Source organism: Cajanus cajan, chromosome 8, assembly GCF_000230855.2.
Source record: "Cajanus cajan strain Asha chromosome 8, NIPB_CcT2T_4, whole genome shotgun sequence".
Taxonomy (NCBI): Eukaryota; Viridiplantae; Streptophyta; class Magnoliopsida; order Fabales; family Fabaceae; genus Cajanus; species Cajanus cajan.
Genome location: NC_138524.1, coordinates 55,183,546 through 55,201,867, shown reverse-complemented (window position 1 = coordinate 55,201,867; position 18,322 = coordinate 55,183,546). Strand labels below are relative to the sequence as shown.

Below are 18,322 nucleotides of genomic sequence, written 5' to 3'. Positions count from 1 at the left end.
TTATTTCTGAGGTGTGTCTCGTTAAAACCTTCCTTGGCCAAAAACCCTTTTCTTTAGTGGGAAAAAGGCTGAGGAGGAAAAAGAGTACATCACCTGAATTTACAAGTTAAGAGAAATAAAATTTGAGGTGGGTGGAATTCCAAGTTCCAAATTTTCTTTTGGAGGGGTCTGTTCTTGCTTCTCCCTGTAATCGCCAAACAAGGTCGCCAACTTTAAATGTTCGTGGCCTGACCTTGGTCTTGCTTTCCTTGTGGTTTGTCGCGAATTGCCTTGCGGAACTCGGCATGCTCCTCCATCTGGATGTATCCAGCAGCGCGAGCTCGGAGCTCGTCCATGTTGGGAGGAGGTCGTCGGCAAAGGCTGTCGACGAAAGGTCCTGACTTCAACGCCATGAGCATGGAGTGTAGGGCCACCTCGGGGTTCAAGTTTCGAATCTTGACCGAGATACTGGCAAAGCGTTCCATGAACGTCCGTAGTGGTTCGTCGTCCCTCTATCTAAGGCTGGCCAGAGCAGCTGACGTTATGTCATGAGGTCGACTCGTTGCATACTGCACTGTGAACCGTCTGACCAGAGTGCCGAAGCTGTCAATCGACTCGGCAGGCAGCTGGGTATACCATTTGAGCGCAGCCCCCTTAAGCGAGGTCGGAAAAACTCTACACAGAATAGCATCCTCATTAGTGTAAAGGTTTACCTGTGTAGTATATAAATCGATGTGCTCGTCCGGATCCGTCGTGCCATCGTAACGGTCGATGTGGAGAGGCTTCCACCCGAAAGGGATAGGTATTTCCATGATGCCATCCACAAAAGGATGACGGCGGAAGGTCGCTTGATTGCCCGTGATGTGGGCAGGAGCATTGCTGACGTCATGGGCCGACCTGTTCGTCGGTACGTGGGACCGTTGTGTGGTAGGCCTGGGAGTCGGTGCCCTAGTCGCTGTTGGCGGTTGAGAAATCGAGTGCCCCTCCTCCTCATGTAGGTTACTCTGTTGAGGGGGTTGATCAGAGGGACGCCGAGGGAGCTGAGCGCGAATACACCCATTCTCTGCGCGCAGCGCCGCTAGGTCAGCCTCATTAGCGGTACGCATCGCGGCTAGGTCAGTTTCGTGCTTGGCACGCATACTTTGTAGATCGGCGGTGTGTTGCTGCCGCATCTGCTCGACCTGCTCGATCAGTCTCCTCAATACTGCTTCGCTGTCCATGGCAGTCGTGTGATTTACGTCGTCTGTTGCTCGTCTACTATGGCTTCGGGTGAAAACCATAAGTTTGGCCGATAATAGCTATCTTGATCGGCCCCACGGTGGGCGCCAAATGTTCTTACCGGAAATCTGCTGTAGAGATGATCCTCCGAGTAAGATTGGTGAGCCTCCTTCACTGGTACGCTTGATGCTCCAATATGGGGGTGGTACCTGCAAAAGAGACTCCGATGCTAAAGTTAGTCTTTGTGGGAGTATGAGTCTCGTATAAGTAATGCACGTACCTTTGTGTGGATTAGGATTTTTTTGGGCCTTGGGCCCGAGATCAATTTATGACCTAATTGGATGTAGGGCTGACGTGGCCTAGCGCGTGTCCGAGGTCACTCTGTGCTGAGATGCCGAGCTCGAGCTCGGCATAGCGGTACAGATAGTAGAATTGTTAATGACTTGAAGTGTTCTAATGATAGGGATATCTAAGGACTTCATGTGTGACAATGATAAAGTTGCTAGAAATTCTTAGTGACATTTATCTCAGTGATTATGGTTATGGTGCTAATATATGATTAAACTATCTCATAATGATTCTTACTTGAGGTATATTGGATGATATTGTTTAATCATTATATTATTTAATAACTGGTTATAGTGTATGAGTATGCCATTGATGACATATTGTGAGCTATGTATGAATTGATTGATGTGTCTTAACATTGATGCATTTGATGTGTATGGATCCTATGATGGTCATATGATGAGAAGTCTAACCAAGTGTAAAATCAAAAGACAATCTTAAATCCCTCAAGAAGTTAAGAGCTTTTATGATCAAGAAGTTATGAGTTTTTATGATAACAAACAAAACTTTTCAAGAGACTATTTCAAACAAAGTAGATATCATATTTCATTTGTAAGATGAAGTACACTAGACAAAGCATACAATTTGTATTATGATACATTTATTTCTCGTTAAAATGTTAGATTATTCTTTGAGAAGCATTAATATTTTATTCCTTAGCAAATATAAAAAAAAAGAAGCTTTGGAACTCTCGAAGTGCATTAAAGAGGAAAAAGACAAAATGTCCATGAGAAACAAAGAGAAAAATCCTAGATATTACAAAAAAAACACCACAAAAGACTGTTCTACGCCAACTTCAACTGCTCTGCTCTGACACTATTTCTAATGTGCTCAATTTAGAAGTAAATGATGATAACTAGCTACCAAGATCATATAAGAGATACACACTTCACTGAATGAAATTTAATGCTTGCATTAAATGTATCGACGTTAACCTTTAGGATCAACAAAGAAGACAAATGAAACAACTTATGAAGAAATTTAAAAACGTTCAAACTCAACATTGTTGTAACAGTCATCTTCTCTAAAGCTATTATATAAGGATCTTAGACACCAGGCAAAAAAAAAAGAGAATATAGAATACACATATGAAGAAAAGCATTGTACATAAAAAGATCAACATTCACTAAGCATTTTACAGTGATCAAACATTTTGAGAACAAAGTTGAAGCACTACAAAGAAACTCTTCATTGTAAATCTTATACATAGTTCTTTGTAGACGTTTTGTGTTGTATTTTCATAGCATCATGTCTAGAAGAGACAAAGATATCCTTGTAACTCTTGTCAAATTTATTTGTAAGGGTTGATTATGAAAAGACTTGTTCAAAATAATACTTGAGTTTGAGCCTGGAGAGACTTGTTGAAAGAATACTTGGTGTTGAGCCTAGAGAGGCTTGTTGAAAAGATACTTGGTGTTGAGCTTGGAGAGGTTTGTTGAAAGAATACTTGGTGTTGAGTTTAGAGAGGCTTGTAGAAAAAATACTTGGTGCTGAGCCTAGAGAGTCTTGTAGAAAGAATACTTGGGTCTGAGCCTGGAAAAGCTTGTTGAAAGAATACTTGGGTAGTTGCTTGGAGAGACAAGTCAAAGACTACTTAGGTTTGAGCTAGAAGTGACTTGTGAAAGAATACTTGTATCTTGAAAAAGATAGTGAAAGTCAATCTGGTTGGATTAAGAATTGGACGTAGTCTCTGTGTTTAAGACGAACCAATATAAAATATATGTTTCCTTTCATCTGATTGTATTCCAGTACTTCATTTGTCATAGCTTCTACTGCTTCACTACATATTAAAAGCACGAGCTTTTGATATATATTATTCAACCCCTCCTTCTAGTGTGTATTTTTTTCTCTAACACCAAGGCTTAGCCATGATATAATATGATATGATAAGATGTGTGATGTGTTATGGTATAAGACCATGTGAATATAATGCATAGAGTCTATTTGACATGCATCTTATGCATAAAATATTTTTAAATGTACGATGTGGAATACACCGTTAGGGAAGGTCCCTTGGGTAAAAGTGTTGGCTTTCTGGGCAAGCGCACCCAAGTCTCTGTAGTATAATTAAAAGGTTGTCGATCCTCAAGGACTTGTGAAGTAAGCTTTGATTTCTATTATACTAATTGGTACTTGTGAATTTAAAACTTGAGTAATTACACCTGTTCAAATTTGATGTGGATGATAGATCAAACTTAAGTAGCCAAAAGTTAGATAAAATTTAAGGCAAACAGATATGAGAAATAGTTGGGATAGATTTCATCAATCTCCCTCCTATGCATTCCTATTGATTCTTTCAAATGATTCCATTACTCATGGCCATTGAGTTCTCTATTTTCATTCAAACCCAATCTCTTGGCATAAGAAATTCTAAGATATTTAACTCAATGAATGATTCCTCACTTCATTCATTTAAATATCCTGCATTAAGAGTCAGAACTTGTTGCAACTATTAATTTCAAGACCATCCCTGGCTCTCAAAATTAATAGGTGATTCGTTCCAAGTCTAGATTCAGAAAACGTTTTCCAACCAAATTCTAAACCCAAAATCAGAGATAAATGATCAGTTCATCAAAGCATTAAGAACAGAAACAAATCACTGACATAGAGTAATAGATGAGATATATATATATGAATCAAAGAGGAATACAAAGGAGTTCGATGATTACATCAATCCCAACCCTAGAGCTTAGCTCTCCATAGTACAAGAAATCACCAAATAACAAGATGAAAGGTAGAAGAAGAAAGAGATCCTCTGAAGATTCGCGTTCCCACGAGCTCCAAAATGCTCTGTTTCTCTCATTTCTTTGTTCTCTCTCTTCGTACAGCTTCTCCTCCCCTTTTCTCACTCCTCTGCCCTTATATATGTGATGGAATTAAAACAGAGTAAGCAGGAAAGAGAAGAATCCGCTTAGCGCCTTGAAACGGCTGAGCGGTTTGAGGAATTCTTCACCATGAAGTAACCTGAAGGGCTGAGCCCCTTAGATCCGCTGAGCGCCTTAGAGATCCTTCACTATTAAGCAAGCACAAGGGGTTGGGCGCCTCAGATCCGCTGAGCGCCTAAGAGGCAGAGAGCATCCTTCTTCCAGGGCCATATCCGCTCAACGAAATTGAGTGGCTGAGCGCCTAGGAGGCAGAGAGCACTCCTTCTTCCTGGGTCAGATTCGCTCAGCGGATTGGAGTGGCTGAGCGCCTCTGGTTTGGTGCACTTTTGGAGGGCTCTCTGGCTTGAATCCGCTCAGCCCTTTTGAATGGCTGAGCCATTTTCCTCCAAATTCCAAAACCTACAAAATAAACACAAAATTGAATCAAAAGCTTCATTGCTCCCTGTACTAACATAAATCAAAAGTCCCTCTTTGATTCTAAGCATATATAGACCAAAATAATATCAATATGTACAAAAATTGTGCTAGATAAGTGGCTCAATGCATATTTAATCAGATTAGTTAGACATTTATCAAAAAGATTGGGAACCTACCTTAGAGATAGTTCGGTTTGGAAGTCTCAGTCCTTCCCTCATGAGCATGGGATGTATCTGGCACAGTTTAGCTATCCTGATCAAACCCTAGTAGTATGTCCTTCTAATGAAAGTGCACAGAGGGTGTGACCCGACATGTACTCTTAAACTACTCTACATGTATTGCTAGTGGCAATGCACATATGTGATATGTGATGTTTTTATTGGTGCCACATGCATGATAAAATTTAGTATGTATCCATTACATAATGCATCTTAATGCCACGTGGTATTTACTTGTTATATCATGAATGAATGGAATATGTTATATGATCGATAAGTTTATATTATGTTGATATATGTCTTGTTTGTATTTGACTACCTGACTACATCTTACGTTGTGAGCTAGAGTGAGATGTTTCTCACTTCTCTTGTTTTGTGTTGCTCTTCTTGTATGTTATTGCAGGTTATCTTCAACATGATGTTGAGGATGTTGGTGACAATGCTCAATCTTCATGGAAGGATTATGCTCTAATAGGATACGTGACACCGAAGAATTAGTTAGGACTAGTTAGGATTTGATTTATGTTATTTAATTTGAGTAGTTTAATTTTAATTCCTTTTGTAATTTAATATTTCCACTAAGTTTAGTTTATGTTAGAAGTTGATTCTCTCTACCTGTATGATTTTGAGCTTATCTATTATATTTGAGGTTATTCAGTTATTCAATATATTATGTGTTATGGCATGTGGGATAGAGGATGTCACATCGATTACATAAGTCATTGTATGGACCTCGACAAGCACCTCAGAATTGGTTTGCTAAGCTCTTAACTACTCTAAAGGAAATTGGTTTTAAGTAATAATCTTATGTTGATTACTCTTTATTTAGTTATTCCAAAGGTGATTTTGCTTTACATGTCCTTGTATATGTTGATGACATTATTATTATTGATTCTTTTTCTTTGGCAATCATTTTTCGCTATGCATCATTTTTGTATTTATTCAATATTTTTTTTTAAAATTATTAATAGTTAAACATAGTTTTATATCATAATATAAATTATTTATTATAAATTTAAATGTAATTTATATATTCAAAATAATTTATTTATTATAAATTTGAATTATAATGTAATTGAAATTTTTTATTTAAATAAAATAAATTATAATTTTGTAAATTGCATAAATTAAAATATTAGTTTGTTTATATATATTTTTAAAATAAATAAAAATAAAAACAAAAATATTTTGTCAAATCTTAGCACCCTTAATAAGAATAGATTTTGTTTCTCTTCTTTCACCATTGATACAACACTAGCATTAAAATTACGTTTTCATGGTCATTGCAGATTGAGATAATAAGCTCAAATTCCTAAGTTTCACTATTCATACAACTCTAGCATTAATATTACGTTTTCATGGTCTTTGCGGATTGAGATAATAAGCCCAAATTCCTGAGAGATAATAGTAAGGATCATGATAAATACATTTTTTTTAATAAGTACATTTTTTATTTTAAAAGAAATTCTAAAATATATATATTTTTTATTTTTTTACTATTTAATTTTTTAATTTTACACCTTTAATTTTTAATTTAATATTTTTTCTTTTTTTTTTCTTTTAGTTTTTACATACACTTCCTCATTTTTTTCCCATTCTCACATATTTTAGTAAGTAATTTTAATTCTTTTGGTTTCACATTACTTTCTTCCCACCTAATTTCTTTCAGTTTTTAGATGCATTTGAATTGTAGAAGTGGTGTGTGTGATAGAGTTGTAAGGACGTGTGACTTCTTCAACTGGTGGGTGACGTTTGTTTTTTCTTTGAACACTTTTCACCTTTCACATTTTCAGAAATCTTAACATTAAATTTAGTGTTCCAGAAAATATTTTCTAAAATATTAATTTAAATATTTCAAAAAAATACTTTTCAAAATAGTAAAATTAGTGTTCTGAAAAGTATTTTTTGGAATTGTATTTTTTACATATTTAAAAAATACTGTTTAAAACACTAAATTTATTGTTTCGAAAAGAACTTCCAAAATTATGTACATAACACATTTCAAAAAGTATTTTTCAGAATAATAAAATTAATGTTCTAAAAAATAATTTACAGAAGTGTTATTTTACATAATTTTAGAAAGTTTATTATGGAATGGTAAATTTAGTGTTATAGAAAATACTTTTTGGAATAATAAAATTATTTTGATCACTAAATTTAATGTTGTTTTTTCTAGACATGTAATGTGGGTAAGTGCTTGAAGAAAAAAATTGCATATAATTTGGCTCAACATCTTTCGACACTATCAAGAAAGCCACATCCACCTATAACACTGTCAGACACCAGTTCTATGTCCCGGATTCATGTGAAAACTATAAGAGGAGAAAAAGAAATAATAATAATGTGAAAATTGAAAAGAGAGAGGAGAAGAGAGTAATATAAAAACTAAAAAAAAGTAAAAACTACCTATTGAAATAGGTTGAAAGTTGGAATACGGAGTACATGTTAAAACTAATGAAGAGAAAATAATGTGTTAAAAAAAAAAAACAAAGAGAAATGCTACAGTAGACGTTGGAGGCATAAAATTAAAATTTTAAAATATTAAAAATATTTTAATTTTTTTTTAAAAAGGAGACATACTTATTAAAAAAAAAGAAAAAAAAAAAAGCAAAGAGATGTATATATATCACAATGAACCTAATAGTAATGCGCATCTCAAATCGGAACTTGAAGTTAGAGGCTTTGTGCATCGGTGACATTTCTGTATAACTAGACACAACGCTATTGAAAAGTTTATGGACTACAAATTAATAAGAAATTAAGAGGAGCCCTTTCGTTGGCCCAACCAAACATTTAAGTAGAATTATATAGGGTTAAATATGTTTTTAATATTTTAAATTTAGAATAAATTTATTTTAGTCTCTTAAATATAGTTTTTTCATTGGTCTAACCTTATATGTCTTTGCCATTTTTTTAAATTTTGTTTTAATCTCTTAGTTCATTAATAATATATTTGAAAATGACAGATTGAAACAATTATTCGATATAAATCGAGTTTAATGTGATATTTTCATTAATAAGAATATTGGTAAGTAGATTTTATATAACAATATTTTACAAATTTTTTAACAAAATTTGTGTATACGAATTAACTTTTTTTTAAAATTACATGACTAAAAAATAATTTTAAATTTGATAGACTAAAAATAAATTTACCTTAAATTTTAAAAAATAAATACATATTTAAGTCAACGATAAATTAAAATATTTTGTTGACAAAATATGAATTTTTTTAAACATTAAAAACGAGTTCTAATTTATATTTTACAAATAAAAATAAAATTATATCATCAATTAAAAGAATCATGTGTTTTTATCCCAACTATTCATAATAAAATTTAAGGCTTAATATTTATTCTCCTTATTTTCACATGAATAAATTAATTTACTAGTTGAATTATTAAAATTTGATATAAAACATGAATTATAGAGTAGAATAAGCCTATGTAGATTTATACTTTTCAGTAAGTGGATCCTGCCCCTCTCTCTATATATAATATGATCTAATTTGGTCTCATTATTTTTAAATGGTTTAATTTAATCATTTAATTTTTAGAAAATGTTTAATGTTTTTCTTTTGTTCAAATTGACACTAATGACATTGATGAAATTGAATGAAAGGACAACATTGAACTTTTAATAAAAGTTAGAGAACCGATCGAATTGAACCAATTAAAAATAATGAGACTAAATTGAACATTAATTCAAAAAAAATTCAATTTGGTCATCTAATTTCCAAAAGATGTTTATTGTTGTTGTTTTTTTTTTTTTTATTCCATTAATGATGTGAGTGTCATTTTACATGAAATGACAATATTAAATATTTTTAAAAAATTAAATAATTAAATTGAACAATTTAAAAATGTTGGAACCAAATTAAATCATAAATATAAATAGAGAAAAAAATAATTACATATATTAATATATAAAGAAAATAGTTTTTCTCATAACTATTCTTTTCTCCACAATTTGTAGATCATTATACCCTTAATTATTAAGAAAAATAAATAAGTAATTTTAATATAACCATCATTAACCAACTCTGAATAACTCCTCACACTATTATTATTTTTTGTTTATTTTATTTTAAAAACATTTAGAGACATAAATTAAAGTGTCTCTTTTACTCTAGTATATATAATTGTTTTGGTATATAAGGCTACCTCTTTAAAGAATTCTACCTACTATCATCACTCAAAACATCTAAAGAGTATAACTTAACCTGACTTAAACGTTTTTTCTCTTATGTACTAGTCTCTTGTTTAAACACTAGGATCTCTTATGTCTTGTTACTATCCTTTAAATGACTATTAATGATCTAAGAATCGCAGTCATTATGCTTGTTATAGTTGTTATAGTAACTGTTTTGCATATCTTGGATATCTTAGGAGGCCCTAAAACAGAAATCTGGGCCATTTCTTGAAATACTTAATTTTTTTTAAAAAAATAAAAATGTTATTAAGATACTTAAAACCTAGTATCATATCCCTGGGTTACGATCAACTTCCCACATCAATATTGACACCGGATTGACTTAGGTTGCTCCAAAATCCAACTGTCGTCCCATGCTATGACCACCCCAAACAAAAGCAAGCCATCAAATCGACAGTCATATAAGAGCTGATATAGTCACACATACGATAAGCGTAACAATCATGCATGATATAACATGTTCCATTATGAACTTGTCACATAAGATCTCTCCTATGTCCCTCATTAGTATAAGAAGCACTTAACGTAACATGTATATTTACATTCTCTTTTCTTAATTTATTGTTAGTATGTTGGACTTGGATCACATATTAATTTAAGTATTGGGGTATTTGCAGGAGACTATCATCACCATTCTTCACCAACCTTGGCTCGTCGTGCCACCAACGGTGGTCGTCTTCTTCAATGTTTAAACAAATACCAATTGAGAGAGATCGAGAAAGAGAGTGAAAATAGAATATATATAGAGAGAGAGGAGGACATCCTTTTACTCCAAGAGTAAATTTACTTAGACTTACTCCATTCAATAACTCATGTTCTACATCAAATTTCAACAATTCAACCGTTCAATTTAAAGTTCTTAATGCATAGATCAAATCTGCAAATTTTTAGAAAATTTAAAAATCATTTGATACTTCATTTCATTAATTCAAATTGACGGATAATCATAAAATCATTTTATACATTGATTCAAATCAATGAAACGAAGTATCAAACGATTTTCAAATTTTCTAAAAATTTGCATATTTGATCTATGTATTAAGAACTTTAAATTGAATGGTTGGATCGTTGAAATTTGATGTAAAATATAATATCCCGAATTTTCTACTAGTATAATGATTAATCATTATTTATTTTTATATTTATGGAGATTATTTTCTTATAACTATTTTAATGGGTGTTATAGAATATTTTAAAGGTTTTTAATAATTATGAGTATTTTAATAATAAATATTTATGAAAATTATTTTGTAATATTTTGATTTTTAGTAGCCTAGAACGACCTATTCTCAAATTGGAACGGGCCGTTCCAACACATGATTCTCTAAGTAAATGCGAAGCTAGAACGAGCTGTTCCGATTTGGGAACAGGCCGTTCTAATCATGACTTTTATAGGTAAAATGTGATTTCATAATGGGCCGTTCTAGATTTGGAACAGACTGTTCTGAATATGAAATTTACATATTATGCATGAGCCTAGAACGGGCCGTTCTGGATTTGAAACGAGTCATTTTGGCCACTCCTGAAATATATAAATAGAGCACTCTGGTAGTGTTTCTAGACACACTCTCTGGAGACCAAGGAGAATCAAGAGAAGGAGATTGACCAGATTTCGCTCTAGCTTCGTTTTCTGCTCATCCAGGTAAGGGGGAGTGAGAAACCTCGCTCGGGGGTGTGGGAATAATTTTTGGGTAGTAGAATTGACCTCTAATCCCTTGCCTGATGCATGCTTCTAGGAACAGACAAAATATGAATGTTTTCTATTTTGCTTTCTGATTATTTTGTTATGTTCTTTGTTGGTTGTGATGTATGAATATGTGATTAATTTTGAAAATAGATATGTTTTGATATGAATTAGAGTGCTCTATGGGTTCCTAAGAGAATCCTATGAGAAACAGACAAAATATGAATATTTTCTGTTTTACTTTTTGAATGTTCTGTTGCGTTCCTTGTGTGATGTAGAGTATAAATATGTAATTGATTTCAAAATTAGATTAGTTTTGATATGAATTAAAGTGCCCTGTGGGTTCTTGTACGAAACCCTATGAGGAATATTTATAAGTATCACTATGTGAAATATGAACAAATGACATGAGACATGATGTGAATGAAATGTGCTATTGTGAAACGTGATGTAATGAGATAAGCTATGAGAATGTGAAATGTGATAAAATGAGATAAGCTATGACTATGAGAATGTGAAATGTGATGAGTGTGATAAGACCTGAAGTTTCATGACAAGTGAAATGTTGAGTCAATGAAATCGTGAATGTGTGACATGCATCATGTGCATATATGAGCTAACAAGGTATACCTTAGGGTCACTGGTGATGTAACAAGCTAACAAGGTGTACCTTAGGGTCACTAATGGTGAAATGATGAGATATGTGATGAGACACGTGACTGGCGGCACATGCATTTATGATTCAAGTCCATGATATCATTGCATGATAAATGAATGTATATGTGATATTGATTATGTATGTGTATTTTTTATATGTGATTGATGTTTATGACATGTAATATGTTTGTTGTGTGTGTGTGTGCTATCTAACCTTTATTTCTGTACCTGAATCTGAGTGAGATGTTTCTCACTCCCTTGTTGTTATTTGTCTGTGTTTAAATTGTATTGCAAGTGATCATCAACATGAGGATGTTGGTGATGAGGTTAGGCTTCAGTTGGGCATGCTCTGATAGGATATGTGACATCGGGGCATAGCTATGTTTAGTTTAGGATGCTATTTCCATTAAACTATTTGAAAACTCAGTTTTATTTTTTTGTAATTTCCGTGTTGAAGATATTGTTTATGAGTTTATGAATGTGAATCCTCTACGTAAGATATTTGAGAATTTGGTTTTATTTATGAAAGATTTTAATTAAAGCATTTGTTTTAAATGATTGTATATGTATGTTGGGGTAGAGGGTGTCACATAAAACATGAGTTATTAAACAAAGTAAGTCTAGGTAGACTTACTCCTGAAATAAAATGATCCCTCCTCATATATATATATATATGTATATGTATATGTATATATATATATATGTGTATATATATGTTGGAGTTGATTAGAAATAGAGTTATAATAGTGTATATATATAAGTAAAAAGGAATCTACATCTTATAAGTTGATTTTGTAAGGTTGAGTTAAACTCTTAAATCATTTTCTTAAGATGGTCTCAGAGTCTATATCTTAACAATTATTGGTTATTAGAGAACTTATCAAGTCACTCATTATTGAACCATTATTGGATCACTTACAGATATTTACTTCTGCAAACTTCACACTCAAGATGTTTAGTCTTGAACACGAGGGAGGTGTGTTGGAGTTGACTAGGAATAGAGTCATAGCAATATATATAAGTGAAGAACAATTTTCATTAAGTTAAATCTAAATACTCTAAGAATATATATTGTTATTATTTTATTAATGTGATGTATTCATTTTTTTTGTAAAGATAAGAAATATTATAAAGATGGTCATAATGAAAATTGAACCTAGATTCCCATATTTCTAACTATCTCAATTCCTTCACACCTAACCACTAGGCTAACCCTAGTGGTTAATGTGATGTATTCATTTATTTTATGCTTTATTTATAATTTTTTTTTATGAGAATATCACTTTTTCTAATTTCATTAGTTTTTTCCTCCACAAAATTTTAACTTAAAATTTGATTTTGAATATTTAAACCTAATTTCGACCAATTAGTCGTTGGTAGAGAGAAGGAAAGATAAAGAATCTCGTCAAATGCTTTGAGGGCGATTTCTTCTTGTCCATCAAAACCTACTTCTTGCAATGGAGGCTCATCATTGGTACGCATCGCATCTCACTAGTTGACTATGACGTCACATCATCCCAAAGTGTCACACTCATTACTTGTATTATAGTGCTTCCTTTCTTCATATAATAGATACACTCATACACAAGTGGGAGAAGGAGTTGGTTCATGTTTCTAAGCTTATGTAGTTACTATATATTTTGCATCGTAAGAGCAAACTCTAGCCCTAGTTGTTTCTGTAGTTCTTATATGCAATAATCCCTATAATATTATTAGAGCAAATTCAATTGACAGAAATACTGTTATTGTATAAGAACGAGTTCTTAAAAATTAAATAACATTTTTCTAGAGTCAACCATGCATGCGTAAAAATTAGAAAGAATACCGAACTAATAAAAGGAAAAAGGAAATATTTTTAATATTTTTTCTGGCATCAATCAATTTGCAATATTTTTCTTTTTGGGTATTTATTTTTCAAAATTAAAATATGCCTACGTTTTGGTCTAAATTCCTATACATTTATGCAATGAGCACCTTTGGTACTCCATTTCAATGGATTTAAGTTTTAATTTCTAAAAAATTGACATGGTGTGGGAGAAGGAGGCTAGGTCTAGCCTATAGGGTCTATAAGAATATTAGGGATTTTTAATTTTTTTGAAAAGCAAAATGATAATATTATATTATTATATAAAAAATAAGTAAAGATAGCTAGAGCAAGAGATGTTCCAAAGTTCAGCCTAGCTTTACAGAGGATGATTAGACATTCCTACACAAATCTTGTACAATGCCACAATATATAATAGCCAACCAATATAGACTAAGGGACCCCACCTAATTTGAAACTCATGACTTTTATTTTTTACTTTTATTTTTTAAATGGAACGACCTTGTCTTCAACCCTATATAACTCAAAGAGTCAAGTTAAAATAATTTAACTAGAAATTTTGATAAATTCATTTTTAAACCAACTCACTATTTTTGTAGTTTGAACGTGTTGTATAATTGGCAGAGAGCATTCTAAAGTAATAAAACGGAAAAATATAATTCTTGATAAATTAAAATAAATGTATGTTTACTTGCATTAAAACACACGGTTGGCTCAAACATTAGAACTCATACATATTAGTATTCTACATCTGAGTTTTCCCATATACTTGTATATATATCTTTTTTACCGTTTAATCTCTTAATATTCATTATTACGTAACTTCTTTAGCCTTGGTTAGGACTGTTAAGTTCATTGATTAAGCCCATGTAGGCTTACATTTTGCTACATTTCATTTAATTCGCAAGTTAATTACATGTTATAAGAAAATTGTTATATGCACACATCCTATAATAATATAATATATTATTAAAAATTATTTTTATTTATACTATAAATATAATATATGTTAATATATTGTTTAAAAAAATGTAATTATATGTTATAATAATATATAATATATGTTATCAAATTTCATTTAAAATTAACACTAAAATAAATATATATTTACATATATTATATTTATAATGATATTTTTTATGTCATATAACATTTTTTTATAATCACATCATATTTAAAATTATATATACTCATTCTTTTGGCATCATGAGAAAAGTTAAACAAGCATATTACTTTTTTTTTAGAGAAAAAACATATTAATCTGCATTTCTATAAAGGGAAATAATCGTAAATATTAAAAAGATAGAAATTAATGTCATATGTATGTAATCTAAAAAAAAAACTATTGAAATATCACTGACGTTTGCTCTAATGTTTAATATAAAAAGAACTTTAATATAATATGAGAAATATATTAGCAACAATTCTTTTTAATATATTATTATTGATTGAAATTTATTGAATATATATATATATATATATATATATATATATATATATTTTTTTTTTTTTTCAGGAGTCACGCTTCTTATTTGACGTGTTTCTTCCTAATTCTCGGTGAGATTCGATTCATTTATTCATTAGTAAAAGCTTTGGCATTAACAACAAGGTCCTAAATATAAGTTTATATTATCTCAATCTGGTTTATTTTGTTATGGGTTCTTGTTTGATTATGTCTCCTCATGCTTATGTTTTTTCTTATTCCTTATTTAATATATATATATATATATATATATATATATATATATATATATATATATATATATATATATATATTAATTTATGGCTGTCGGCATATGATTGATGGGATTGCGATGCCAACCTAGCTAGGAATGACAATTTTAATTGTGATGCTTTTGCCTGTTATATTAAAAATATTAATTTGAAAAAACAATAATAGTTTGTTAAAAATAATATGTGCCCATTATGTTATTAACACTCCTCAAACTTACATTAAGTAAAACTTTTACTTAACATAGTTATATATATATATATATATATATATATATATATATATATATATATATATATATATATATATATATATATATATATGTAAACAAATATTAACCTTTGTGTTAAGATTATTGATTATTAAAAGTAACTCTAATTTTTTATTAAAAATGTTATTAATGCACTTTCGTTAGGATTTATAATTATGCATCTCCATGTAGTTTCTAATAAAAGTTATTTATTTATTATTTTCTTTGCAAATAATTTTATCTTATGTTTAAACTTCAGGAATCAGATTAGTAAGATCTAAACAGAAGGAAAAAAAAAAATGAAAGGATCGACCCATTCCTTATCCTACATATGTTGTGCTATAGCTAGGTCTACAAGTGCATAGTCATTTTATTTTGGTAACCATAGTATATATCAAATAATTTTTTATCCTTTCAAATCTCAATATTATCTTCACTATGATCTTCCTTGACTTTGGAAAATTATGTTTAAAGACCAGAGAGCAAAGTCACTCGAATTCAACATACATACGTTATCTCATTACTTTGTTTCACTCATAACAGTATACTAGTTCACGATCATTTCTAGATAAGACAATACCAAGTATATATATGTATATTATGGACTCATACAACAAAACTTGAACTATAGTAATATGTAAAGCACACGTACATCTTCTAATATCTATATATATTTATGCTACTAAATTGTCAGGTTCCTGACATGGCCCGTATTTCTTTTGCTATATATGACATACTTATAATTATACAAGATTAAGCCAATTATTTATGCTACTTATTCCACCCACTTCCAAGATTCTCATATTGAACGTTACGTTAATTAGGTATAAGCTTGAAAGGAGGCTTAGAGAGAGATGGCGATGGATCATATCGTCCATAATCTTTGGTGTTAGCCCTAAGAAGCCTCTCGTTTATAGTTCTTACTTCTTCCTTATTCACTGGCTTCCTTGGTGTTTCCTAGCAAATTAACAAAGCATGAATATAGCAGCTGAGTGTACATTAAACTTTAAATGAAATATTTGGAGATGCTAAAGAAATGAAAAATGGAAAATTAGAAAATTATACCTTCTTTTAATTTGATGATGAGAATGTGAAAAATAAAAATAGTTAATCTTAATTATCTCTATGAGTTTAATTTCTATGCATTATGTACACAGGTATAATTTTGATGATAATTATTGTAAAAAAATATAAACAAACTTACCACATACCATGGTTTGGGAATTGTGATAGATAACAATTAATGTAAAAATTCTTCACACTATTTATTCTATCTAAATATGTATGATTGTACAGTGAAGATTAATTACTTTCATTTTTTCATGATGACATGATATGCTAGCTCCTAACAAAGATACACATAAGAAAAAGAACAAAGGACATTAAATAAATAAGAAGAAAAAGAAGAAGAGGGAAATTAACAAAGGACATGCTCTTTCATGGGCGCTCTTTCAAATTGGAAGGTAATATATAGGTAGTTCATGAGTTCTGCACCATTTTGTTAGGTACAACTACAAAGATTTCAAGAGAGATAAAAGGGGGAGTAAGTTATATTGATAAAGAGCATAATTTGGTTTCCAAGCAGCTAGCAATATTTTAAAGGTTTGTTAATAAATAAATATTATAATATATGCTTTATAAATAAGTTATATTCAATATATTCTTGGCTGGTTCAAAAAAAAAAAATGCTTTAGAAGAGAGGAGTGACGATCAGAAGGGGTAAAGTAACATTTTGTTCTTGCAAACTGCTTCTTATATTTGAACTAACCGGATTGAGGAAATGCTAAAATGAAAGTATACGATGCTGATAGCTTGTTTCGTTAGGAGCTAAAAGTGTTGCTAAATTTTTTTTTTATTGAAAATAATTCTTTATTTTTAGTAAAGAAACTCAAAAAAATACTTATAAAAAATTATATCTAAACATAATCTAAATATAAATAATAGATGACGATTACTTGGTCATGCATGCATACCTCTTGGATTGCATTCCCATCTTTAACGAAGTTCTTGATAGAGATGGATCGTCTACCTGCATATATGCATTAAGCACAGACATGTCATATCCAGCAATTTCAGACCTTACAATTTTCATGTTGTGTGAGTGAGAATACTTTATACATGATATATATACAATAATGAAAAACTAAATCTCAAATAAAGTTGTGTCCAGTTAATCACATGCCATGCACTTAGAGGCTTAAAAGAGAAGATGTGATGAAACACATTAAACTAATTTAATTTCCACATATCAAAGTTAACATGAGCCAAACAATATCATTGTTATTGATGTTAGAGAACTTGGTATGCGTAAAATATATTTATGTGTTCATATATTTGCACTCAAGCTCTTTTATTTTTAGCCATGCTATCGCTGACATGTGATTGCTACCAAAGGCTGCAACAAAGAAGACCTAAAAAGACACACCTGCAAAAGAAGTTGATAAAAGTGAGGCAGAAATGAGGAGAAAGAGGAGGGTGAATTTCTTGAGAAGCATGAGAGTGCCCATGATGATTTGTGCAACTTGATATTTTCTACGTTTGAGTTCACAAAAACTGGTGTTTCTGTTTCCTATCTATATTGCAAGGAACAATAAATTCCCCCACAGAGGAAGCCTTTTGAAGAAAAAACTGAAGTAGACAGTTTTATTTTGTAAGAAAGTGTTCTCACTCTATATAAATATTCAAACACAAAAGGTGTATGCAGACCACTTTGCTTTTGTTGGGGCACTAAGTCTAAGAAGTTAGTGGAGTGACATATATTAATTAGGATAATAGTTGAAATTAGACCTTAGTGGAAATTATTATATACCCCTAATTTCCTAGCGTACCAAACTCTTGTTTGTTACTATTTTTTTTGCCCCTCCTTTCGAATTTTAAAATGTTTTAATACTTTAAGG

General features: G+C 31.0%; 1 protein-coding gene across 1 annotated transcript; it reads right to left on the bottom strand.

Moving 5' to 3' along the window:
* Nucleotides 1-15,917: 15,917 nt before the first annotated feature.
* On the bottom strand, nt 15,918-17,985 carry LOC109818905 (protein CASPARIAN STRIP INTEGRITY FACTOR 1). The gene is made up of 3 exons (XM_020384446.3): nt 17,851-17,985; nt 17,399-17,454; nt 15,918-16,382 (listed from the first exon to the last, which is right to left on the bottom strand). Exons 1-3 carry the CDS (start codon nt 17,930-17,932, stop codon nt 16,242-16,244), a joined length of 279 nt encoding a protein of 92 aa, XP_020240035.1. The 5' UTR covers nt 17,933-17,985; the 3' UTR covers nt 15,918-16,241.
* Between the last annotated feature and the right edge of the window lie 337 nt (nt 17,986-18,322).

Excerpts from the sequence above, each read along its gene's own strand:
- LOC109818905 (XM_020384446.3), bottom strand. The coding sequence starts at position 17,932 with ATGGGCACTCTCATGCTTCTCAAGAAATTCACCCTCCTCTTTCTCCTC. Across the intron at positions 17,455-17,850 it reads TTTATCAACTTCTTTTGCAG|GTAGACGATCCATCTCTATC; the intron begins GTGTGTCTTTTT and ends GCATATATGCAG. Across the intron at positions 16,383-17,398 it reads ATGGGAATGCAATCCAAGAG|GAAACACCAAGGAAGCCAGT; the intron begins GTATGCATGCAT and ends TTAATTTGCTAG.